Genomic DNA, 25,907 nt, shown 5'->3' with positions numbered 1-25,907 from the left:
TATATTATCGTTTAAAGGAGTACTAGTAATATTTCCAACTACTGTAAAAATATTTAAAATGTAACAATTAAGAACGTCGCTGGATAGGTAGTTTATTTTAAACTACCTATCCATCACAACCTCACAGAGCGAGATATAATAAGGTTAAATATAAAACGGATACATCCAGTAACCTTCGCATCGTACGCAGTAGAACCCACCAAATCTTCATCACAATAGGATTAATGGCTTAAGAACGCGTAGTGGACAAACATAAAAACAATTTTACTTACACGGACACCACAAACATAACATTTTTTACCTTTTGGTGACGAAATTTTCGTATCCCTACATATCTCACCCAAACTTTATACAAACGATTCTAAATACGATACAAATCGCTACAAACAAACGAATGGAACCCAAAAAATATAATTATTGTATACCTAGTTTTCCTCCACACGTAAATCCTTGGACTAAAAAATATATTTGACTTATGGCTAATTATCCATTTCTTCCAGACAATCCAATCTTAGAGAGATTTTAAAACATAATCTGAGTAGATGGTGCAGGTGGTAATATTCTTTTCATTATCAAAGTTAAATTAAATACCCGTCGTCTCTTATTCTGTATATTCCGGAAACTGCTGACCAAGCGGTTGCATATTCATTTTAACCAGTATCGTAAAGTTTTAATCGAATATTTCTCATTACAATGAAAGCCTTAACTACAAATTAACAACAGCCTGTAAATTTTCCACTACTGTATTTAGGACCGAAGAAGAATATGCTTATGGCAAGAGAGGCCAATATATCTTTAGAAGGCTTTAATGATGATGATGATGATAATAACTACCTGATTATCTCTGTTTGGTTGATCCAAGAAGTAATCCTCATTTTGCGCGACACGACCTCGAACCGACGCAACCGCTCTTCCGATCCTTGTAAAATACTTGCCAATGGCTGCGTCCTCCAAAGGCTCTATGAGCAATTCTCCCTCTTGAAAAGAATTGTTAAAATTGAGAAAAATAAACTCTCTCACACACAAACTCGTAAATTTTCTCTTTCGCTGACACACACTCATCTCTAGTATAGAACCGACAAATCTATTCTTTTAGATGTAAAACATCATCATAAGCCAGTTGTAGTTCTAGATCACCATCATAAGAAATGCTCCCACGCGTTAAATTATCGGCGTGCATTCGTATGAGTGACCTTCGTCGTTCGTGCTTACAAGACATCTTAATGTGTGTAAGAAGATTAACATAAATGTAACGACAGCAAAATAATCCATATGCGATTACATGATTACCTTTGTTTTTAAGGTTAACTTGGTGGGGGGGGAGAGGTGTTGTTTGTGAGTGACTAGCCTGAACTATATCAACTGGATCTAGTTAGCAGGTAAGAATTTGCAAAGCCTGTAATCGATTTATCCGAAACCTAAAATAAAACCAAGTGTAGATTAGTTTTACAACTTCAAGTCGATGCAGAGTAATTTTTGTTCTCTTGCAAGTGCAAGATCTTGATATACTCAAACATTAAACAATCAGGTGGAGAATATTTTTGTCAGGTGACCTTCATTATGAATTGTATTACTTAAATTCAGCGAGATTTTTGTCTAAAACCTGTTTCACTATTATCAAATTTTAACGAACGAACTTTTTGACGACTCTAAATACATAATTATTAGTAACTCTACCTTCTTCATCATCGGCTTCATCATCATCACCCTTGGGTACTGTTCCCTTCCTCTCCTTCAACACTGATGTCAATTCATTCGTAATCTTAACCGGATACAGTTTGTAGGGCGCCAAGCATTGTTTCCTATCGAGTCCTCCTTGAAGGGCTGTTTGATAATTATAAAGATTCAAAAAAGTTAAGATTGTAAACATAAAGTTTAGGTAATACAACTTAAACAACGACTAATTAAAACACAAACTATTCTCGGTTACGGAGCTGAGAGCTTTACATTCAATAATTTTGTAACACGACAATTCAAAAGCCTACTTGAATAATTAATAATTACCTACCTATTTTATTTTTTATATTAATAATTTGTCATTTGTTATCATACACAGATAATATCACAAGGGTCTGAAAAACGTGCGGTGCGATTATAAACATAAAATGGGCAACAGATAAAACGCATCGGTAAGTTTTATTATAGATCATCTTACTGAGTTTGTCGATGAACTCTCCGGGGCTCGCAAATACCATCAGAGCTGGACAAGCCTCGGGTGGAACGAATTCCGGTTCCGGTTCTGGTTTCTCTTCGCCTTCTGTAAATTAACCATCCATTTAAGAAGTACGTGAACTACATACAAACATTAATATTTGTATATTAATTCGCAACAGTTTACAATTTATCAGATATTCTACTGCCACACAATAATTAGCATTATTGTGTTCCGGTTTGTAAGGTGAGTGAGCTAGTGTACTCCCAAGCTCGGTTGCGCATTGGCGACGCAAGGAATGTTTAATATTTCTTAAACTAATATCTATGGGCAGTAATGACCAATTACCATCAGGTGGCCCATTTGCCCATCAACATAAACAAAGACTCTTTTCAAGATATTACTTATACATATTTGAAGTTACTTGTTGATGGCATACAAGTATGTTTGTTAATAGCAAATTTATTAAAACATACACGTACGTACAGACGTACAGTCTATATTTTGTATTTAACACAAAGTAATACACATATCCGGGTTCTCACCTGCTCCAGCTTCTTCATCTCCTTCCTCTTCGCCACCACCGCCACCTTCGCCGGCCATCTCATCTTTAATTCTTTGAATGCGCAACTCGTCACCTTTACAACAATTAATATTCTTTACAATAATAACAATCTGTAAATTTTATTTCTGTAAACGAATCTAACCAACATAAAAAGACCTTCCCAAAAAGGTGTCAACCCTTTACGGGAATTGTTTTCGGGAAAGCGATCTACCAAATTATATTTTCATTCATCTTATGCTGTACCGACCGAAGCAAGTGTTCGTTGATTACAATAATCTTGTCATTATTATTAACTGTATTATTTTAAGCTACAATTTTATCAACAACTTTTTCAAGAAATTATGAATCTGGTCTCATTGATAGATCAAAATGCTGCAGAACCACGAGACCCTGACAAATGTCTACGTGATTTCAGAAAAACGCGGGGCGTGTTTATATCACAGACGCTTATTTCATGATACGCTCAGTGGCAGGCCGGAATTTAATCGTTGGCAGTGGCGCTTAAACTTTTTTCATATGTTGAATGAGGGAAAAGACACTGGGTCTGTATTTGCCCGCACACTTGTATACAAAATTATATATTTTTTACATTAATTCAACACTGTAAAATGATTATTCAAAGGGTACTTTCACGAATTCATGCTTTTATGAACCTACTAGAGTAAGAGTTTGTGTTTGATTTGCGTTTGTGTTTGATTTTATCTTGCGCCATTGCATACATTTGAAATTTAAATCGACTGATTTTTTTAAAAGATATAATTATTTCGAAACTAAAATATATATAAGGTCACTCACCCTTTTGTATCCTCTGTGCTGTCAACATCCCCTTGGGCAAGGTTGGGGCGGGATCGAATGCAACCACTTTCCCTCCAGCAGACACCCACACTCCCAGCTGGTGGTAGTCGCCAACAAGTAACGATACCGATGTAGGCTTCGTCGGATCGTACCACATTTTGAATAAAGCATCCTTAATTTCTGTTGAATTATACTTTTTTTATTAATACAATCCTCGCCAAATATTCAAAACCTATTTAAGCGGACAACATAAATAGCAAATGCCATAAAAAACACATTTACATTTTCCTTATAAAAATATAAAATTAAAAAACACAATATTCTCACGTACGAACTTACTGGATAGACAATATAACTAACGTTTCATGGGCGGTTCCTTTTCGTTCTCTTCTTCCTCTTCTCCAAGTTCTTCTTTTTCGGCTGCTTCTTCTTCGCCTCCTTCCTGTAAAGAGTTTTAAATTCCTAAACAGTTAAAAATAATTTATCTTCATTTAAGGCGACTTTAACATATGAATCTATCATAATACCAAGCACAGACAAAGTAACTTCCAGATTTTGATAATTTTGGTATATATAATAAATTACCATTAACGCTAACTACAACTGGTCCTGAGTGATAGAGCAAGCGGCTCCGTCAGCATTATGGAATTGTTTGTCTATGCGTCCACTCGCAGTCTAGACACTCGAATAATTGTTACGTGCCTCCACTGCACCCTATGTGCCATGACTCATGACGCACACCAAAAAAATAATGATTACAACATCACCAAGGGGCTCAATTCATAGTTTATATTCCATTACGAGTTCCTTCGCAATTATATGCTCAACTTGGTAGCTTTTAATAGCTCAATCCTGTACAATCGTTGCACCCAAACTAACCAAGAAACCTCATACCTGCTGCATCAGCCCACTTACCCCTGCTGGTTCATCGGGAAGCCTTAACGGTAGCCGGATAGAGTCGTCAAGTTCAATAGAGAATGTGTTAGCACCCATTTCAAACTTCTCCGTCAGATCATTTGGCTCAATTTCCTTACGGCCAGTCTTCTTAATGTGATTCAAATAATATTCAACACCAGCATCTGGGGTTGACAATTTACATTGAAATTGTGCAATTTATATAATTTATCTGTTTTCTAAAACATCAGAACGGCATGATAACAATGCACGTGCTTTATACACGAACAAAAAAAAAACAGATAATAGAAACTCAACTTTTCTTGACAGCTTTAAACAGTATAATGTTTTTTCAAAAGCTCACTTAATAATAATAATAATAATAATTGAAGGTATTATAAGAAAATCAAACGATGAACACGAAAATGAAAGTGTTATTTTTATAATTGAAAATTTAATGGAAATATTTAAGTTTATTTTGGCAGTTGATGATAAAAAAATTAACAAATGATATTTTTATGCCCAGTATCTTTAAAAGAAATCATTAATGTATCAACGCAAAGCAAATCCAGTGTAATTTTACAAGACCAACATCGACTACTACCGTCTCATGGAAATAGTTCTATTGATGCCTTTGATAGGTATTTGAGTGTAATTGAACGGCAGAATTGAATTGAATGACAACTAACCGAGAAAATTGTACATGTGATCCTGATGCATATGCGGTGGCGGAACAGCCTCGGTAGCAGCGGCAAAGGCGGCAACTACTGGCAGCGCTAAAGTGCGACCCGCCATATCTTCGTCCTATTAAATTGAAACGTCAAAATCAAATTCATCGTCATAATCGACTTGAATACATCTTGAAAAAAGAAATCTTTCCTCAAAGCCTCACAGATTTATTCAGTTTTAAAGTACCATAGGCTTTAAATGTACCACTGCTGGGCTGAGTCTTTCTCTCCTTTTGAAGATAAGGTTATTCCAATATGCGATTCAAGCATCATAGCGCAATGGTAAACGAGCCGGCTAGCGATGTAAGAAGTCGCAGGATCGAACCTCACCCTTTGAGCTATTGTCGTCCCCACTCCTAATAGAAATGATAAGCTTAAAATGTAATCTTTTTTTTTATTTATACACCTGTGAAATATTTTCTACCGACAATTAATGTGAATCACATGTCGAAGATTTCCTTCACAACAAATGATTTTGAGGTGCTCTTTATCCTTTATCTTCGATGAGGATTCACGTATTCCTACGAGTTCTTCAAATTAAGCAATAGGGTATTTCACTATGTTTGAAAAAGTACTTCCAAATGTCGGTTTCCCTAATAAAAAGCCACAAAAAAATATATTTCGGCAAAATAAACACGTTTTTTTGCCATAAAATTAAATAAAATTTTAACCTTTTTTTATTCCCGCAAAAACGCTGCCAGTCATTTTGGTGACGTCAAATTGATAAAAACAACAGTTGTGTGAAAATGGCATTCATTCAACGTTAACAGTTATAATTACAAATATTTGGTGTTTTTTGGGAAAATAATGAATTATAATCACTATTCGTTGGAGTGTAATATACAAATACTAAACTAAACATTAAAACTCTAGAAAACTTGTTTATCAAAGTGCCAGGTGATATCGAAATGACAGTTTTTACCTATCTGACTGCACACCGTGGCGATGGCGACTCGTGTTTTAGGTTAGGCGATAACCAGACTAAAAATTACGACTAAATAAAATAAAATTTCAATATAATAAATTAATAACGCGCTTTTATGACTCAATCAAATTATTCAAGTATATTTCTACATATATTATGATTTACTTTTCAATCCTGAAAATACCCTTTTAGTATACCTAACCAACGGAACATCAAATCATTTCATTAAGAACCTTACTGTGCTTAAGTTGTTTAGATAGTTTTATAATATTTAATATCACAACTCACGGTAATGCCGGCCTTCTCAGCAGCTTTACCGATTGCTGTGTTCTCTCCCCTCGGTCCCATCATGATGGCGGCGCTGCCTTTTGCTATCCAATTGAATGCTTTACTCTGTAATCAAAAACAGTTATCATACAAATATATCTGGTCATAAAACTTACATAAACTCCAAATATTCATCCTCTCTATTTCATATCTCCAAGAGAAAAAAAGAAATAAATAACAGTCTCTGATAGGTACGTCTTACATGAGATCTTGATTGTATCACTAATAATCTCTCTGTAGTAGTATGTTCTGGCTCGAAGAATGAAAACTTCGTGGAATTGAGAACACAAGAAACATAATTTAATGACTGTAGTTCGACTAGCTCACTCACCCTTCAAACCAGAACACACCAATACTGAGTATTATCTTTTGGCAGTACAAAATCTGATGAGGTACCACCCACCTGAGGTACTCACCAGATAAACTTTCACAAAGCCGTACCACGAAATAAATATAAAAGCTAAATAATATTAACAAGTTCCTAGTCATTTGTCAAGTATGAATTTAATTGATCGTCTTCAATCAAACCAACACTCACGTCTAGTTTCGTTTCTGGCGCACCAATTTCCATATTAAGTTTACTTGCGTTAACTGCCACTGGTGATATGTTAAAGCTATCGTCAAGTCCCGGAGCCAAGTTGCCCAGAATCACATTGGCTAAATCATCAGGTGTTCCCTTTACTCTAACCAGGCACGCCGCTGATCTTGGCTCTTCGGACGGATAACCTAATATTTTTAAAAGTAGCTGTTTATTATGTGATCAGACCAGTTTATTACTCTAATCACATAAAAAAAATCTATATCTCTATTAATATTATAAACAGTTAAAGTTTATTTGTTGGTATGTAGGGGATAATGTTCCGAAATAATGATGCGATCCGATTTTTTTTCGCCGCCATATGCCATATTATTCCCGAGCGCAGTAGGGTATAAATTATATTTATATATCATTTTCGTTATTAACAAACTACACTCGTGCGAAGCCTGGGCGGATCGCTAGTCAACAATAAAGTACCTAACAACAAAGCGACTATCAAATTATCTGGTTTAAGTCTAGATTAAATTTACTTCTTGAATCCTTAAAAGAAAAATTATAACCAACATTTTCCCCTATTAAAGTGTGATTTACGAACAATGTAATTTAAAAAAAAAAACGATCCAAAACACTTACCATTCTCATCACAACCGTGAGGATCAAAGAAGTAGTAACTGTCATCAAACCTCCAAATAGCCGTTGAACCTCCCCTGGCCGTGACAACGGCGTGAGTGTGTTCTTTGAACAGTTGCCGAATCGAGTCCTTAAGAGCGACGATACCACTACCCGGTTCTGGGTTTAATTGACCTGGAAGATTAACGTTATAAACAATATTAGATAATATGTCCATATAAAGGCAAGTTTTTGAACGTAATACATAACGAAAATTAAGCACAAAATTTTTCCAAACTTGATAATCTCTCTAATAAGTTTTTTTGGTAGAGAAAGGTCGATACTACGAACAAAGATCATACGTTCATTTCCGTAAAAAATATATTGTTCGGCGCAAAGCTGTGTACTGTGTATTCCAATTATATCATGATGCACAGAAGAGACAACTTATACCTACCATGCACGTACCCAATAAATGTTAATAACAAATGTAAATGACGTAAATTTTTTTTTCTAAGAAGATCATATAAAACAACTCTCAAATAACCTCGTGGATAAAGTCAGACTTAAGACGGCACTTAAGGTTTTTTGTTAACAATCAATATCATCGAGCATTCAAGGGCCTTAATCATCTGTATGACAGAGGGAAATCAACCGACAAGCATCACCCGGAAACTACCCGGACAGTTTGTCAAATCCGTTTTCATGCAATCAGCGACGATCACAAATAAGCGGAATAAGAGCTAACAAATGATGATGATGAAGAAGATGATGATGGTTATGATGATGATAAAGAAGATGATGAAGATGATTATGATGATGATTATGAGGATGATGATAATGATTTTCAAACAAAATAAATGTCAAACCGCTATACGCGCTGTCCATGACCTCAGTCTCGATACAATCATACTCCGATATCTTGAACCTAGTCAGCACGTCAGCTGCGGCCAACGTGCCCGTTTTACCCTTTTCCTCTTCTTCTGCCTCCTCTTCTCCGCGAGGAGTCTCGAGTGTAATTCCCATACGATCGAGATATTCCATTGTATTTTGGTAAAGAATGTCGCCTCGAACAAGGGTCTATTTCGAAAACGTTTAATATGAACTAACTATGCACGTCTTTATTGCTAATCATAGTATATTATGTCATGATTTATAACCTCAGTCTATGTTGTTTATATGTCTGGCTTAATATATATAGTGCTCATGTTCTTGGAAGAGGAATTTATGGACCTAACGCAAGATATTGTTCACGTTAAAAATGTTGCCGAAACAATTTGTGGTTTCTTTTGTTTTTAATGCCTAAGTCAATATTTATAGCTATTTTTAGTAAGAATATTACGACTTGCTAATATGGCTAAAATTTTAGTAAAATTACATAATCGAAATACTCCGAACCTGAGGCATAGATTTCTTATTTACATTGCGGATTTCAAATTGTTCTGTTGCTGTCATGTGATCTTATATCTTTAAATATGTCGAGAGTTTGAGACTTTTGCTACCAGTCCCATGAAAATGAGAATCAGAATATATTATTTAAAATATATTTGTAGCAAATAATACACTTCTTAAGATTATTAGATCATACAAATATGGAAATAAGAAACAATAGGCAAGAAAAATAACTAACCTCGTCAATATCGTCAGCTGTCCAATTCGAAGGTTCTAGAACATGCGCCATAGCGATAGCCGCTATGGATACCGGCGTCGCTTGCTTTCCACGGTGTTCCTCCGGAAATCGAAGGTCCGATTCGTGAAACTTACCACGAATCACCCACCGGTTGGGGGCTACCGCTGTTGAAAAAATTATGTGTGTCTGGCCTTTAACTTTACGCATATGGGGCATTTATAATAATTTATTTATAATTCCAAATAGAGTATTATTGGAACTAAAACGATCTGATTGAATATGATTTTAAACGATGCCTTTTGTAATATAACCACTATATATCAAAATAATCCTATCAAACATTTGTACCTATTCTGATATTCTATTTTCTTCGGATACACGAACAACTGATTAATGGTGACAGCGCTGGATTTGCAATAGGGACACTCAGGGCTTAGTACCAAGGGCGGTAAAAATAGGAGGTTGACAAAAAAAGCCCTTGCCCTATCGAAAATGCTTTACCTTCCAAAAGATGAACAATTTTATTAATTTTCCGTATCATTTTATTTACTTAAATATTTGTGTATCGAAATTTCACATAAAGATGTGGCGGCATTTTATAGTGCTCAGACGCAGCTCTAAGATTGGATCCGGCTAATTGTAATTTTAGATTAAAACACCGATTCATAATACTAGGTACAATTCTTCAAAAGTTTCTTCTAGATGGTTCTAACTCGACCTTAAACAACTAAACAATAACATGACTTTTTTTTATCACACCATATTCTCAAAGAGGGTCTCACGTTTCAACTTATTGACCGGCTCCGGCATGTCCCCCCTCTCCGTGACGTAGACATCAGATATACTGAACGGCTTCCTCTTCAAGTCTGCGACGCTATCCAAGAAATGCTCGCAGAGACGCGAGACACGGTTGAAGTTGAGGATGCAGGCTTTACCGCCATCTTGTAGGCCAACCTGTTTTATTACATGACAGGAGATAAGCGACTGAATATTTATCTAAATTTATAACTTACTATTTAGTTTAAATTTTCTTTATATATGTTCGCCATATAAATAAAAACTAAATATTTGGTCTTCGAATTAATTCGTACAATTTTCGAACGTAAAATGTTTCAATATGAAAGAATAATAACAACATTTGAATACATAACATAGATTACCAATAATGTTTAGATACTTAAATTCCTCTGATATATGGACAACTAGCTTTTACCCCCGACTACGTTATCATAGACTTAATTTTATCGCGATTCAACCTATCCTTTGTCCTTCGATCCCAAACCATTTCCAAAACATCCAAATCGCACATTCCAGCGCATTAATCGTGAAAAGGTAACAGACAGACTTTTGCATTTATAATATTAATAGGCATTACAGCTTACTAAATTCAGAAAAAAAAAAAAAAACAAAAAGTAAATTTAAAATCATTCGTAAGTAAAGTCTAGCTATAATATTAACTTAAGAACAAATCAGAATTATCAAAATAACGAACAATACTAGTACATTGTATACAATAATAAAACTATTGTTTTAAACAACACCATAAAAATAGCAACAAACCATTAAAGTTAAACTCACCTTATACCCGTATCTGTCGGCCGGCCAGGGATGATAAACGTAATATTTACCACCCTCGTTCCAGATAGCGACTTCAAATTCCCCAGGAATCTAAATGTATCGAAGACAACATTACCGTTACACGACTCTTTTTTGTAATAATGTCAGCGGCAGATAAGTGATCGCCACTGCCTTATAGACTTTGGTGCTGCAAGAAATTTTGACAGTCCCTTACATCGCCAATGCCCAACCAACCTTGGCAGCTAAGATGTTGTGTCACTTATCACGCACATTGCACAACATTGCACATTTAAGAAAATATATTCTTAAAGTAAGGAACCGTCGATATTTGATATAATAAGTTGTTTATTTTCCGTTCGCCACGCAGAACATCCACTACATAAGACTTTGGTATAAGGGTGTGCGTCTAGAGCAGCATAATCATTTATTTATCTTATTTAAAAATATCAGGTATCAGGATTCTCCAGTAGTCCCCATTAAGCATCACAGGCACCTTTACTTTGAAAGCAGTCAGGAACTGTCATTTTGGCAACAAGTGTAAAAGTTTAAGTAAAGAAACCTGTAAATGTCCTACTTCTGGGCTAAGCCATTCTCTCCTTTTGAGAAGAAGGTTTGGAGCATATTCTACCACGCTGCTCCAATGCACACATACGTATCCAGTGTATACACGTGTGGCATTATTCCCTTGAAATGATACACATGCAGGTTCTCCTTATCCTCGCGATGTTTTTCTTGACCACCAAAAACGACATGAATTTACAATACAAATTAAGCATATGATAATTCAGTAGTGCTTGTACGAGGGCCATCTCAGCTCCAGATATACAATAATAATTTCCAAATTATTATTAAAAAACTGTGATAGTTCTGTGACAATTCGTTATAGCAATTTGAAGCCGTGAGACATACCTGGAGTATACCAGTATCCGATTCCTTGAAAAAAGCCTCGATCCCTCGACAGAGATCGAAAACTTTTGTATTGGTTGATATCAGTTTGCCCCAAACCGCTATTCCTCGCTCCTAAATGGAATTGCAAATAAATTGATTCGCATAAGTTCTTTTGTTTTTAAATTGAGATTATCACACCAGATATGCTCTTAAGAATTAATTGACTTAGACATTAAGTAAAACAAAGGAAAAATCAAACTCGAAAAAACTTAATTTATGTTAACTTAAATAAAATATAGCAATTCCTCTTCTCCAAAAAAATATTAAAAACAATGACAATTAAGAGAAATAAATATGCAAGTACCCTATAAATTTGTTATTAAAAGTTTTCTAATAATATTAAGTGGCACAATACTAATGAACCTTCGGTTTAGTTTTGCGATTTCTTTAACGATTACTTTACGAAACCGATACGTGCAAATCGCGATGCAACCGCTTTATCACCTAATAAATTATAACGGGACGAGACATTGTGTTCAACGGACCCGTGACACTTTTTTTCTGCAATTACAGGACAAAGGGGGTGAGGTTAAAGCCCAATCGAACAAGGTCAACGACATCCCTGTATATCAATATATTTTAAGTCACATTTAGCTTTTGTCTGTGGGATAAGTTTAACAACTACTCAACCCAAGAAGACTCTCGCTAACCAATTCACATTTCATCAAGGTATAAAGTTCAGTTACCTTATGCATGTAGTCCTTGTCCCTGATCGTGAAACTTTCTTTCAATTCTCCTAATACGAGCCGTCTTATCGGACCACCCCTTTCAACCAGTGACTCCTAAAACATCAGTTCAAAAAAATTATGGGAATCCCCTTAAATATTTATTTTATTCTGCTTTTCAGAATTTGTTGTTATAGTGGCAACAGAAATACATCATCTATGAACATTTTAAGTGTCTATCACCGTTCATGAGATACATCCTGGTGACAGACGGACAGACGTACGGACAGCGAAGTCTTAGTAATAGGGTCCATTTACACTTGGGTACGCAACATCAAAAAACAGTTCGAGCACAATTTTACATGTTCGCGATGAAACACTAATCATAACCTATAGTCTTCCTAAAACACAGTAACCGAGAAGTTATTTATTCCCTCAATATGGAATATGCAATAGGCAAATGTTACTAAAGTTAAAAATTTAATAATGACATGTGTCCAGAGACAATAGAAGACATTATAAAACCTTATTTTTAAAAGGAAACTTTATTGCAAACACCCATACACAACACACAAAGAAAATAGAAAAATACAAAGGAAGATGTAATTTTCCCAGTGCTGGCTTAAATCATCTTCTTGAGAAGGTTTGGAACTTATTTCACCACGCTGCTCCAATGTCAGTGATCAGTGAATTAACATACTTGGTAGTAGACTTTGGGAAAAACTTTGTTACAATGATCACATTACTTCGACCTAATGTTGGGAAAATATTGTACACACACATAGTATTTTTCTATCATATATGAAGACTCATCATCTCAGCACAGGCCATTTGCGAATTTTCATAGATTGTCTAGAGTTTCCTAATAATTAGGTATTTTGCGTGTTTCTGACCTCCTGTGAATACTCTCCAGTATTGTAACGCTAAATCGTTGAATATTATGTTAATAATAGAGAATAGGATCTGAATTTCTTTCCCTTAAGCTATAAAATTAATTAAAGCATGACTAACCCTAAAGAAATTATACCCAATGTCCAAGGTCTCATCTAGGATGTCCTCGTTCCAAGCCCGAGCTCTCAGTCTACGCAACATCGCCAAGGCGGCAACGCAACACGAAACGCCCGTAAATGTTTTAAATGTTTGGTATCTGTTTAGTACAATAAATATTATACTCTAAACTCCCTTACTTCAAAGTTTTTGTAATGCTTGCATATTTAAGAAAATACTTAAGATTTATTTTAACAATAAAAATTGCGATAGAAATCAAATGCCATCGCAAACGTCAGTTGACTGCGCAGCTGTTCTTTTTTTTGCTAACATTCGTTTATCAAAGGTTTATAGTAGGGTCCTAGCTTGTATAAATCAAAAGACACTTTATCGGAGAGCTATCGAACGTTTATGAATAACACTTTTTACAATCTACTTCTAACGAGGTGTTAAACCAACGATAACTTGTAATGAACAAGACCGAGAGAGTATACTGATCCACGATAGCGTACGTACCAACGTTTGGCTTGGCTACCCCCTTACCTACCTGTAGCTAGCCATGTGTCTCGTAGCTCTCAGGATCCACTTGTCCACATCCACCTGATGATATTGAGAATGATAATTCTGATCAGCAATCTCCACCACGCTATGCAATACCGTCTCGGATTTTGGTCGAGGTATCATATCATCTCTAAAATCAATAAGTACTAATTACAACTGATGTCTGTGTATCTGTGTCGCTCTTTCGCGGCCTAACCACTGGACCGAATTTGATGAAATTTGCTATGAAGAAAGCTTGGACTCTAAGGAAGGAATAGGCAGACATACTTTTTTTATGCCTAACACCTGAAAACAAAGCCTTTAAACGCAAGCGAGACCGTAGGCTAAATCTAGTATGATACAAATACTAAATTAAGCTGAATCAAATCATGGTCGTTTTGTAATGTAATTTCAATCCCTATTCAAACCCTACATGTGGATAATACTGCAAACAAATGATGTAGGTACATCAGTTTCTTGGGTGCAAATAAATCATCATTATTATTATTATTGTTTTGAAATTGGTAAAAGAGAAGTAAGTATTTAAAAAAATAAAAAATCGGGAATCCGGTCTGTACTTTCACACACCTGCCATATGCATGTCCGTCTGATTTGGGACAGTACAGGAAAAAGTCTTCGCCTCGCAGCTGCATTATCTGTTCCTGAGTCGGAGCTGGAGGAGCTCGCTCCGGTGGAACAGGCAGTTGAGGTGGTGGCTGCGTGAATAGAAAAAAAAGATATATTTTATAAAATACAATTGAATGTGTATTTTACCAAAATTATGTTAACGCAGAGGTTACTTATGAAAACAAAATAGTATGATGTACAGACTCCGGGCGATTATTGAGTTTTTTTTTTCGATAGAAATCCAATAAGTTTTTTGTAGAACGACCCTGAGATTTGAATCCAGGAATTCTTGATCTGCGGCCTTACATCTAGCCGCTAAACCAATGAGGCAGGAAAAAAACTAACGTATCTAAAAATGATAATAATTCAGCGTAAATTTCCTCAAAATTTTCAGAATCTCCCATGCGGCCACTGAGAGTATCAACGTTAAGGGATTTTTTTAAGATTAAAAAATTAAAAAATGTGATACAGATAAAACATGATGAGAAAAAAAAAACAAAGTACTTTATAAAAGAAGTTTATTAAGGAGGATAATGGTTTTATGCCAGTATGATGCTGTTGATTAATTTCATACACATTTTAGTTCAAAATTAACTTTAAATTTTAATATTAAATTCTTTCTTTTATTGTTTAATTTTATTAGTATTATATGTAATAACCTCTTTCGGTGTTTTTTGATAAAAGTCTTGAACCTTCTTCCTGGAAGTAGCCCTTGAAGTTGCTAAACTGACAGCGCTCAACGAACCTTGCGGATATTTACCCTGAAATAGACGATCACTCTAATACTCGAAATAATCTCGAAGAATATCATAATTTGTCTATATTCAGTCATTTTTTTTTATAAAAGTCCGCATGGATAAGTACCACCCGTACATCGCTTATTCAACCCCAAAACAGCAACACGTAATATTTTTTTCGTTAGAATCGTCATTAAAACAGTAACTACAGACACAAAGCACTTAACATCTTAGCTCCAAAAATCGGTTTTCTATATTCCAGAGTACCTACCTTTTTGATTACAAACAAAATTAAAATAGCACACCCTACTAACATCAGACAGAGGGGTTTTATTGTCACTGTCATCTATTTGCAAGACATACAGAGATAGATACATCTATTATATCTTTGTAATGACGTCATCACTCCACTTACCTCTTTCAGCTTCTTTTCAATCAGCGCGTTCCTGTTCATGCTCTCCCATTCGCTCTTACAATGCACCTTTAAAGCCTTCAAATCCAATTCATAGTTCGGATCACGGAGAAGCGGTTCTTTTTGCACAACCTATAGTTAGTAATGGTCTTGAAAATATACATATAAGTAAGCCATTGAGATAAAATTAAACAATTTTACTACGCGTGTGATCAAAACTTTTCTTGGACAATATTTGACAAATTTGAAGATATTCTGAGTTTCCTATTCTCCTTTTAAAATTAATATAGTTTCTGATATTCATGTATCAATCTAGAACATTTTGGAATTATGCTCAGATTATAGTTCCGTACGCTTCATCTGCCATTTGTTTTAAAAGTGCGTTCGGAACGTGAAGGTGAAACAATATATTACGGATATAAATTTTGATAATCGTAGAATTATTTTTCATATCATTTCAAAGAACTGCTTCCAAATCCTTTACAATATTTTATTATTTATTTATACATTTTACAAAGTTTACAAAACACAATACTTATAGCTAGCATCAGAAAACCACCCAGGTTTGTAATAAATGCTAACATACGAGTTAAATCTAGGTTCGTTATCTACCAGAACACGTATGCCAGTCAAACATGGTGTATAAACTATCATAACTTACTTAAAAAGTGTGATTTGAGTTTCTTCTTAATGTTACAAGGAGTAACATGGTCCCGTAAGTATACGCTCGCCATAAATATATATATATATAATTATATCTGTCTGTGTAAAACGACTTTGTTTAATGTGTATGATGAAATTGAATGTGTCTCGGTCTTTTACATTTACCCTTGTAGTAGTTATTTTGGCGGCAAAAGAACGGCGACGCCTGGACTACAAACACGCAATAACGCCATATCTCTCAGATAACTACGATTGAAAATAAAATGCAAAGTTCCACGAGAAGACATACAAACGAACCCACGAGCGGCGACAACTAGTTCAAACAAGTATGAATACTTTTAAAATCGAACGATAAGTACAATTTTTTTCAGAAAGCTCTCCATTATTTTTACCTCGATATTAGTAAGGGTTATGACAGGCTTCGGCGTGCCCTTTTTAGCAGCATCCAGGTCACCGTAATTGGCTAGGAAGTCCAATACAAATGATGTTATCCCGGCGTAACGGAGAAACGCACCAGCTCCGAACCTTCAACATTAATATCAGTTGAATTAATTTCTCCAAAATCTTCACCGTCACACTGACATCTGGTTCATGATAATATTGTAAGAAAAAGGCTATTATTATTGATGTGTTAAATTTTTAAGGTAAGCCAAGGGAACTCTGATCCTTACAGGGTTTAGACATCCGCTAACAACGGATTTTACGAAACTTCACCAACTAAAGCCGCGTTCAGCTACAGCTACATATATAAGTAAATCTAAAATAATCTTGGAATATTAGATGCTTACAACTTGTGCGGTTGTCCCAATTCATTCAACATGTGAGGGTCTAATATGTAGCAAACGGTTTTCACTTGACTCCCACTCTCCGGTGATGGGGGGTGGCCCCAAATCAAAAAGTGGCGGTCCCCGGCTGACAAAATCATCATATACGAAGTTCCTACACGTTTCTCCATAAATCTGAAGACAAAATCGTTTAAAGTAAGACTAAAATTAACTTAACATTTAACATACAATATAATATGAATAGTCACGTATGTCATCTTTAAATAAATCTATATTTATGATAAATTATATGTAAACATACATAATGGGATATAGTTCTGTAAAAATTCACTTCTCACTCTTGAAATATTGACAATCGATTTTAGATGATACGCCATTTTGACGAGTAAATTTAATCAATCAAAATTAAAATATACTATATTCAAGGAGGTTTTTGAATCGTAATTTTACAAAACTATAGTATATAAATATAAAATAAATATTGGACAACATAACATACATTACTCTGATCCCAATGTAAGTAGCTAAAGCACTTGTGTTATGGATAAACAGAAGTAACGGCGGTACCACAAACACCCAGACGCAAGACAACATAGAAAACGAATGAACTTTTTCTACATCGACTCGGCCGGTAATCGAACCCGGGACCTCAGAGTGGCGTACCCATAAAAACCGGTGTACACACTACTCGACCACGGAGGTCGTCAAATTAAGTGAAGCTACCATCATTATCATAATGTCGTATAAAATAATCCGTACAGAACTCACCGCAGAACAGGAACGAGATATTCGTTCCTGTTCTGCGGTGAGTTCTGTTTACGGAATAGCTCAGCAGTTCCGAGCAAGTTTTTACTATTATAACAGATAAGTAGAACATTGATGATGATCTTCAACTTGGCTTCTAAATTTCAGGCCAGAATTGAAAAATTTTAGACAAGACTTTGGACATGCGACTTCGTGATCTGCAGCCTAATAAAGTGATAACTAGATCAACAAGATAAAATCAATATCCAATTAGACCATAAATCTACTAACGCCATCAAATCTGGCCCAGCCTGTATGTTATCCGGATGCTTTGCTAACAAACCCCTCTCTATCTCGACCATCTTGACAGTGTACTTATTGTCATGGAAGAAGAAAGACGTTAAAAGCTGATTAAGTTGTAATTGAGGTTTTCCTGTAAAATGTAATTGGTTTAAAACAAATCGAACACTGCTCTGGTTGGTTCATTTAAAAAAAGTATTTGGTCATTTTAAACTACTGTAACGGTAATATTGTGACGTCACGAAATAAGGTTTAAAGCATGACGTAGGTAGTCGTCGAGATATTCCAATAAGCACCGACCAACTAGTCATATATAAAGTAGCTTATGCTTAAGGGCTCTACCTTCAAACATAACCAGTAGCCTGATACTGAGTGATACTTTCTTCATCTCAAACATTTTTTGTGGCTAACCAGCTTCCGTCTATGAGGGGTCGGGGGGTAAATATTAGGTCAGAAACAATTTGAATACAATTGCGTGATGATCGACTACTCAGTCGATCAGTCAGTACAGCGTGAAGTCGTTACAAACCAACTCACATTCGCGAGAATATAATAAAAAAAACTAAACTTACCTTTATAGCACTTAAGAGACAGCATACACTGTCTATAGTATCTGTCACCAGATTCAATGAGCTCGTCGACATCTTGTCTAACGAATTCAGCTGGAGTTTTCTCTTCTAGAAAAGCTCGGCATATAACCGCTATGCAAGCAGTTTGGGCGCCTTTGTATAATAGAGAAAAATTACATATTAATCGATTGCATAACTAACTTACTTACGTAAAAATTTGATAACCATTTAAACCCTTTATTTTGTCTCATGGTAAACTCCACGCTACTCACTCACTCACTCACTCACTCACTCTTTAAAGAGATAAATACTACTTTATTAATATTGGTAGGTAATTTACCTACCGTTTATGAGATAGACTAGATAGACTATTAAAAATCGCGATCATTTTTATGACGCGATCGCGGTTTTCATGAGTACGCCACTCCGAGGTCCCGGGTTCAATTCCCGGCCGAGTCGATGTAGAAAAAGTTCTTCAGTTTTCTATGTTGTCTTGGGTCTGGGTGTTTGTGGTACCGTCGTTACTTCTGATTATCCATAACACAAGTGCTTTAGCTACTTACATTGGGATCAGAGTAATGTATGTGATGTTGTCTAATTATTAAATTTAAATTTAAAAATAGTGTCACAGTGGCCACTAAACACGCACATTAGTAAATTAGTATGACGTTCAGCGAGTGTCAAGAATAGCTGTCATGCAATACTAAAATAATAAAGTTGACCCGTTGGTTTTAGTTCTTTTGTAGTGCGGCTCTATCTAGTTTTATAAATAATCTAATTCAAAATATCTAACTAATGAGAAGACTAATAAATCTATAAGAAACTACGGTTCATTAAAAGGCGACGCTCCTGACAAGGAATTCGGAAAAATTCATGTAAACGTGTGAAAAATTGGAGAAAAATATTGCGTATCGCGATTCAAAAAAGATAACCATCAAAATGTAACATCGAACATAATGAAAAACGCACGATGGCTCTACAACGGATAGGACATGTGGACCTTAAACCTTATAGATTTCAGGCGAACGTGACTGAAAAATACATCGTACGAAAACCTGCATGTGTTGAATAAAAGTCTATCGAATCTGTATTCGCCAAACTGTAAAAAAACGGAGGAGACTTTTAACCAGCATTGGGATATATAGGAGATTTGGTCTTAAATCGCTAATATAATAAAGTATCCGAAAAACGATTTGTTTTAAGCACGATTGTGTTAGCTAGCGCGTGTTGCTACGTAAATTCTACCGTTCATACCACAAGCAGTCGATGAATATTTCTTCGAGTTACATCCAATGTTCCCTTGAAGTATCATCTTATTCTTCTCCACTTGACTGAAGTTATGCCATATCTGACAAAAATATTCATATATTTATTTTTATTTTATGATATATGTTGGCGGACGAGCAAATGGGTCACCTGATGGTAAATGGTCACCATCGCCCATAGACAATGGCCCTGTAAGAAATATTAATCATTCCTTACAACGGAACTAAGTTTTATGTCCCTTGTACCTGTAGTTACACTGGCTCACTCAACCTTCAAACCGGAACACAACAATACTGAGTACTGCTTTAGTTTGGCGGTAGAATGTTTGATGAGTGAGTGGTACCTAGCCATACGGGATCGCACAAAGCCCCACCACCAAGAAATCATTGTCAAATCGCATTATAGTTTTTATAACAAGCCTATATATAGTTACTCATATCCAGTTAATGTCTAGTCTACTACAAACCAAGTCTGCTCGTAAGTCTTCTTGGGCTTGAACTCTTTCCTGACGTGTCATAATTACCATCATAGAAAAGAGTGCACTTGCAAAAGTGTTTGCGTGTACACTTGTGCACTTTACAAGAGCCGGCTAACTACACCTTTCCATAACAAATCCGTGCTACTAACGTCTCAAGTAAGGCGCAAAGATAACTATGTCTACTAAAACTTATCAACAGTGTAGCATAAACGCGTATAATGGACCACGCGAATGCACAGAGCGTAACAGTACCGCCAAAATATTCTCGTCGACCATGTTGCATAGTCTCGTATTTTTCAAAAATAATCGTGTTTTACTGACACGTTCCAAGAATCGTCATGGTATGAAAAGATATAGCGTGGACAAGGAGACTGTCCTTGTCACTTGACGTCATAACTGAAACTGAACTATTGATCCCAACAAAACATCAGAACTTCTGAGGCTTGAGGAGAATCCCCATCGTGGCCGAAATCCAGCAGGATATCTGTCAAAACGACATCATCACACACCAGATCGTAGGGTCATATACTGAACCGTCTTCCGGTGAGTACCATAAATTAATTTGCACCAAACATCCGGTACATTATATATAGTATATCTGATACCATGGTGGAAACATATTCCTAGAACTTCAGAACACGCATTCTAAATTTCGGATATCTAAGCGGTTACTAAATAAGAAACATCAACATACTGTTAAACTTTTTTCATCCTAAATAAAAATTTCTTTTAAGACTATTAGGTACTACTAAAGCTTTACTTAAATTTTTAAAATAAGAATGTACTAGGAACTGGGTACCTTTTTTAATTTAGCTCCTTCGTACAACGGCTGCGTGATCTCCTCGGGAGCTATTCTCGGCAGCTTCCTTCTTCTTCTCCTACGCCTCATATACGGAGGTACCCATTTACGGGTTGTCAGCTCCGGTAGATCTATCATCTGTTTTATATAAATGTTAAGCGTACGTAACATTAATCACGTAATATTTATCAACGAAGGAGATGTTTTTCGTTTGTAAATATTATGTGTACAAAGGAATGTCCTTTATACTGCAAATTCTCATTCGCTCACGAGACGCCGTAACGAATTATGATCATCCTAAGTGGCATGATAGTATTTTAGGTTGGTCACTAGCTTAATTTTTTTTATGATATTGGTCGACGGACAAGCAAATAGGCCAACTGATGGTAAATGGTCACCATCGCCCTTACATCGCCAAAGCGCCACCAACCTTGGGAACTAAGATTTATATTTATTTACAGATTTTCACTTATTGTGCCTGTAGTTACACTGACTCACTCACCCTTAAAACCGGAACACAACAATACCGAGTACTGCTGTTTGACCGTAGAATATCTGACGAGTGGGTGGTACCTACCCAGACGGGCTTGCACAAAGCCCTACCAAGAAAGGATATTGTTACAAACGTACATTTTAGTCAAAAATTCAGAAACAAATGCACACCCTGGCAGTGTGTGTACTGATCAACATTTGTTAATACGTCAATAAAACTAATAATTAAAATGCCAGCACTGTTGACGTCTTAACAAAAAGACGCGACGTTTCACCCTAACGGAAATTTGTATGTGCTATTGGTTTTGTATTCGCTTTTGTTGATCCACTATAATGTTAAGCATGCTCCATCTACATTTTGTTCATCATCTGTGGTCTGAATGAAAACATATGTACTTATGAAACAGTTACTTATAAAATCTAATCTAAATCTTACAATACGTGGCAATCTCTGTGGTGGTGGTGGTGGTCTCCAGGGTCGTGTTCGAATCGTCACCTTGGTGACCTCCGGCCATCGTCGCTTAAATCGTTGTTTACGTAACATCGATCTGTATTCTGCCTCTCTGTAAAAGATCACATCTTTCCGATCTTATAATTCACAAGTCGATAAAACTAACCAACAAAAGGGGACGAATCATAAAAAAAAAACACTTATAAGATTCTACCCCAGCAGTTACCACTGCACTATTAATTACATAATTACATAACAATTACATAACAATTTTATTATATACCAAAAATTCACGTAGTCTTGATTCGTATATATTATGTACATAATTGTATACATATTTAAAAAAAAAGAGAAAATATTCATCTAATACTATACTAAAAAAATAATAGACTGTTATTTTATTACAGAGACATGAAATTTGAAGAATACCTATTTTGTAACTTTACAACGAAAAACAAAACAAATGCATATCTATAAACACCATTTTGAAATCACCAAACTGCGACGGTATGTCACTACTAACTAATATATCATCATCAAAAGGAAGAAAAGCCTAAGCACCAAAATGATACCATTGCGAAATGACTTTTAACTCTAAGTAAGTAAACCACATTTTTCAAAAGTACATTTTGGCGCTGCAGCTTTTCTTTTCTTTCTTTCCGCTATCGTTATCATATTTAACATTCCCCAGACGAAACCACGCAACTGAGCAGTAAGGATAAATTGTTATAATAATTATATAAATCTTCTTCTTCAGAAACATCGAATTGGCTATTTAAATAATTTACAAGTAAAGCCGCCTGTCCCGATTTCTTCCGGGTGAAATCAGAGTGTTATTTACTTCCTGGCCGTCGCGCCATCTATCGGTTCCAATTTAAACCATCCTAACTCAAATACACGCAAAAAATATTATTAACATTAACAGACACAAGAGGCGTTATTACGTGCACCAATAGATGTTACCAGATCAAAATATAGATTAAATAAAATAACATACTCGCGTGCAATTTGCGACGGTGTCTTAGGGAGCTCGTCTGGTTCGAAAAGCGGTTCCTCCCTTATTCTAGTTTTACTTTTATCTCTTTTCTTATCTGGTGCATCGCCAGCTGCTTGTGACCTTGGAAATATTATTTATTTATTTACAATTTTATTTAGAAACACCATCGGCATATACATAAACATAATATATACAAAAACAAATTGATCAAAATACACTGACTGATGCAGTGTGTACACCACATACAATACACTCTTAAATTAAATAATTTAAAGGCTTTAAAACAAATACAACAATGGTAATCGGTACTTACGTATTAAAGCCACCTCAGCAAAAAAAAAGGTTAGGTTAGGTTAGTTTTATTTATTTCTATGTGTTTCTAACATATATTGGCGCATTCGCAGTTTTTTTTGCTGCGGTTGCGTTAATAAGTATGTACCCTTTAATCCTCTAGAAAAACAAATATAATTAAAATTACCGGTATCTAGGTACTTCAAAATCGTTCAGACAACAAGTTAATAATGATTAACGTGTTGTTAAAGTAATTACTTTTATACAGAGTAGTAAATAATTTTTATTATTATTATTTAGTATGTAATATATACGTTTTTTTTATGATAGTCTTAATTTGACTTTTGTTATAGGCAGTAAATTTTAAAAGGCTGTAAATCCTAAGATCGTCGTATCGTTAGAATTTTTTTTATGAAAAAAATCAAACAATAAAAAATTTGAACCTATATCCAGCACTGCTGAACTACCCTGAAATGAAATGAAAAAAACTACCTGTCCTAAATTTCACGTAAAGAAAATATTATTTAATATTGGATAGCATTCTTCTGTATGCCTTTCTAAAGTGCTACGATCTATGTCAACCTTCACTAATAAACAACTGTAAGCCTATAAATTATTTTATATAAAATATTTATAAATAATCATTTAAGGTTGTATAGCTTTTAGCTATTGAGTTATATTCAATCACAGAATTATATAAATGTGATGAATACTTTTTGGTTTGACATTTTTATAATAAAAGTAGAGGAAGAATATTTTTGAATTTGACATGGGAATTGTTAATCGGGGTTGGAAAGCGGAAGATAATGGATGATTGTAACAAAAACTGGAAAAATAAATGTTGTAAACTATATTAAATATTGTTAATTATTTGACGTTCCTATTTACTTGAAGCTGGGTCTTCACAACTATACAAATTTAGCGGCACTTGATAATTAGCGTCTTTTTCTTTTAAATACATTGCGTGCTTTTCCTTTACCACGCATCTTCTTTTAGGAATTTTATAAATATTAAAAGAAAAACTATAAATTACAGAGCTGTCATAGAGCGAAATAGATTTATTTTTACAATAAAATAAAAAATATCTTACTTGTTTCTGTCTGCCATTTCGTATTGTTATTTGCTATCAAGTCGACACTTAAAACGGAAAGCTATGGATTTAAATAAAATTTAGAAAATAATTAATTTTTATTTTAAGTTACACTTTTATATTAGAATTTTACAATTTTTTTTTTTGGTTTTTTGTATATTTTTAAAATAATAACCACATTTCGTAAAACATGTTCATGGTTTTCAAGTTTTATTTTTGTTTTAACTGTCAAAAAGAATATTATAGTTTTTTTAAGTTGCCGGTATTTCAAAATTTCAATTAAATAGTTAATTTGTGTAAAAAACATACAACACAGAAAAGAGCTTTGTTATTACTAGGAGAAGACAACACTATTGGTAATGTAATGTAAGCATTTTAAAACTTTATTACATAACCCACAGAACAGAATTATTAATTTTTTACATTTTATATTCGTAGGTATAATAATTTATTATTATATGAATATAATTTAATTATAATTTTGACAGCGTTAATAAATGATTGCATCAGAAAAAGTAAAAATATGTCTATGGTACAAATGCCCTTGGACTTATTCGCTGAATATAAAAGTAGAATCGAATAAAATTATTTACGAATTAATACTAAGTTTGAAGTATTGATTATCGATTTAAAATTTCAACAATCATTGCGATGGGACATAAAAATTAGAAGTTTGCAAATAACAAAGACAACATGAAAATGACTACAAATAATTAAATAAATCTTTATCGACAATGTCTATGAAGACAGTAGGTATTAACCTAGAAGGTTAATAACCTATGAAAAAATCGTAAGGCGTGTATTTACGTCCGTACTCTGTAAGCATAATACTGTCGGATAGAGCATATTCCAATAGAAGGATAGAAAGTAGATTAAGTAATGTGTAAACCTTAGATTTATATATTATTCCATTCTATTATTATTCATTATTCATTCCATGCTAGTAGCTCTGCTATATTTTGAACTATAGACAGTTGTTGATATCTATTTAACATGTACAATACATATATTTAAAGAAATACTAACATTAAGGTGCTAACAAAAAAAATATGTTATTATACAAATCATGACCGCGTAGAATTGTGGCAAGAATGCTAGCAGTATTTATCCGTTTAATCGCAATTCCGATCTACTGGGCAAAAAATGCTCTAGTCATCTGGCCACCAGTGGAAGCAATAAGGCGAGATGTTTTACTTTTAATGAACGTTTTTGCACTACTACTCCAAGTGTTGCAACTGCAAATGGGACAAAGACATAATTTGAATAAGTAAATGGTTGATTGAAAGAAAATTTGGATCGGTTATTCGTTTCGGCTCCGGTTCTTA

The 25,907-nt window shown here is 34.8% G+C and overlaps 1 protein-coding gene across 1 annotated transcript in view; it reads right to left on the bottom strand.

Moving 5' to 3' along the window:
- Positions 1-24,776, bottom strand: part of LOC113391651 (uncharacterized) — a 43,469-nt gene extending 18,693 nt beyond the window's left edge. The window contains exons 1-31 of the mRNA XM_026627685.2: positions 24,583-24,776; positions 23,202-23,321; positions 22,190-22,316; positions 21,262-21,399; positions 19,973-20,066; positions 18,722-18,871; positions 18,141-18,282; positions 17,109-17,279; positions 16,713-16,845; positions 15,661-15,789; positions 15,168-15,269; positions 14,470-14,597; positions 13,889-14,032; positions 13,366-13,501; positions 12,376-12,471; positions 11,651-11,761; positions 10,742-10,831; positions 9,946-10,117; positions 9,164-9,327; positions 8,403-8,613; positions 7,558-7,728; positions 6,925-7,112; positions 6,348-6,452; positions 5,096-5,210; positions 4,428-4,591; positions 3,873-3,954; positions 3,513-3,692; positions 2,698-2,790; positions 2,156-2,257; positions 1,678-1,824; positions 835-977 (exon numbers count right to left, since the gene is read on the bottom strand). Of these exons, the coding sequence (XP_026483470.2) occupies positions 835-977; positions 1,678-1,824; positions 2,156-2,257; positions 2,698-2,790; positions 3,513-3,692; positions 3,873-3,954; positions 4,428-4,591; positions 5,096-5,210; positions 6,348-6,452; positions 6,925-7,112; positions 7,558-7,728; positions 8,403-8,613; positions 9,164-9,327; positions 9,946-10,117; positions 10,742-10,831; positions 11,651-11,761; positions 12,376-12,471; positions 13,366-13,501; positions 13,889-14,032; positions 14,470-14,597; positions 15,168-15,269; positions 15,661-15,789; positions 16,713-16,845; positions 17,109-17,279; positions 18,141-18,282; positions 18,722-18,871; positions 19,973-20,066; positions 21,262-21,399; positions 22,190-22,316; positions 23,202-23,321; positions 24,583-24,599 (4,065 nt within the window). The 5' untranslated portion in view covers positions 24,600-24,776. The remainder of the gene's footprint in view (positions 1-834; positions 978-1,677; positions 1,825-2,155; positions 2,258-2,697; positions 2,791-3,512; positions 3,693-3,872; positions 3,955-4,427; positions 4,592-5,095; positions 5,211-6,347; positions 6,453-6,924; positions 7,113-7,557; positions 7,729-8,402; positions 8,614-9,163; positions 9,328-9,945; positions 10,118-10,741; positions 10,832-11,650; positions 11,762-12,375; positions 12,472-13,365; positions 13,502-13,888; positions 14,033-14,469; positions 14,598-15,167; positions 15,270-15,660; positions 15,790-16,712; positions 16,846-17,108; positions 17,280-18,140; positions 18,283-18,721; positions 18,872-19,972; positions 20,067-21,261; positions 21,400-22,189; positions 22,317-23,201; positions 23,322-24,582) is intronic.
- Positions 24,777-25,907: the final 1,131 nt, after the last annotated feature.

Source organism: Vanessa tameamea, chromosome 30 (genome assembly GCF_037043105.1).
Source record: "Vanessa tameamea isolate UH-Manoa-2023 chromosome 30, ilVanTame1 primary haplotype, whole genome shotgun sequence".
Classification (NCBI taxonomy): Eukaryota; Metazoa; Arthropoda; class Insecta; order Lepidoptera; family Nymphalidae; genus Vanessa; species Vanessa tameamea.
The sequence above is the reverse complement of the archived record's forward strand: the minus strand, read 5'-3'. Positions and strand labels throughout refer to the sequence as shown.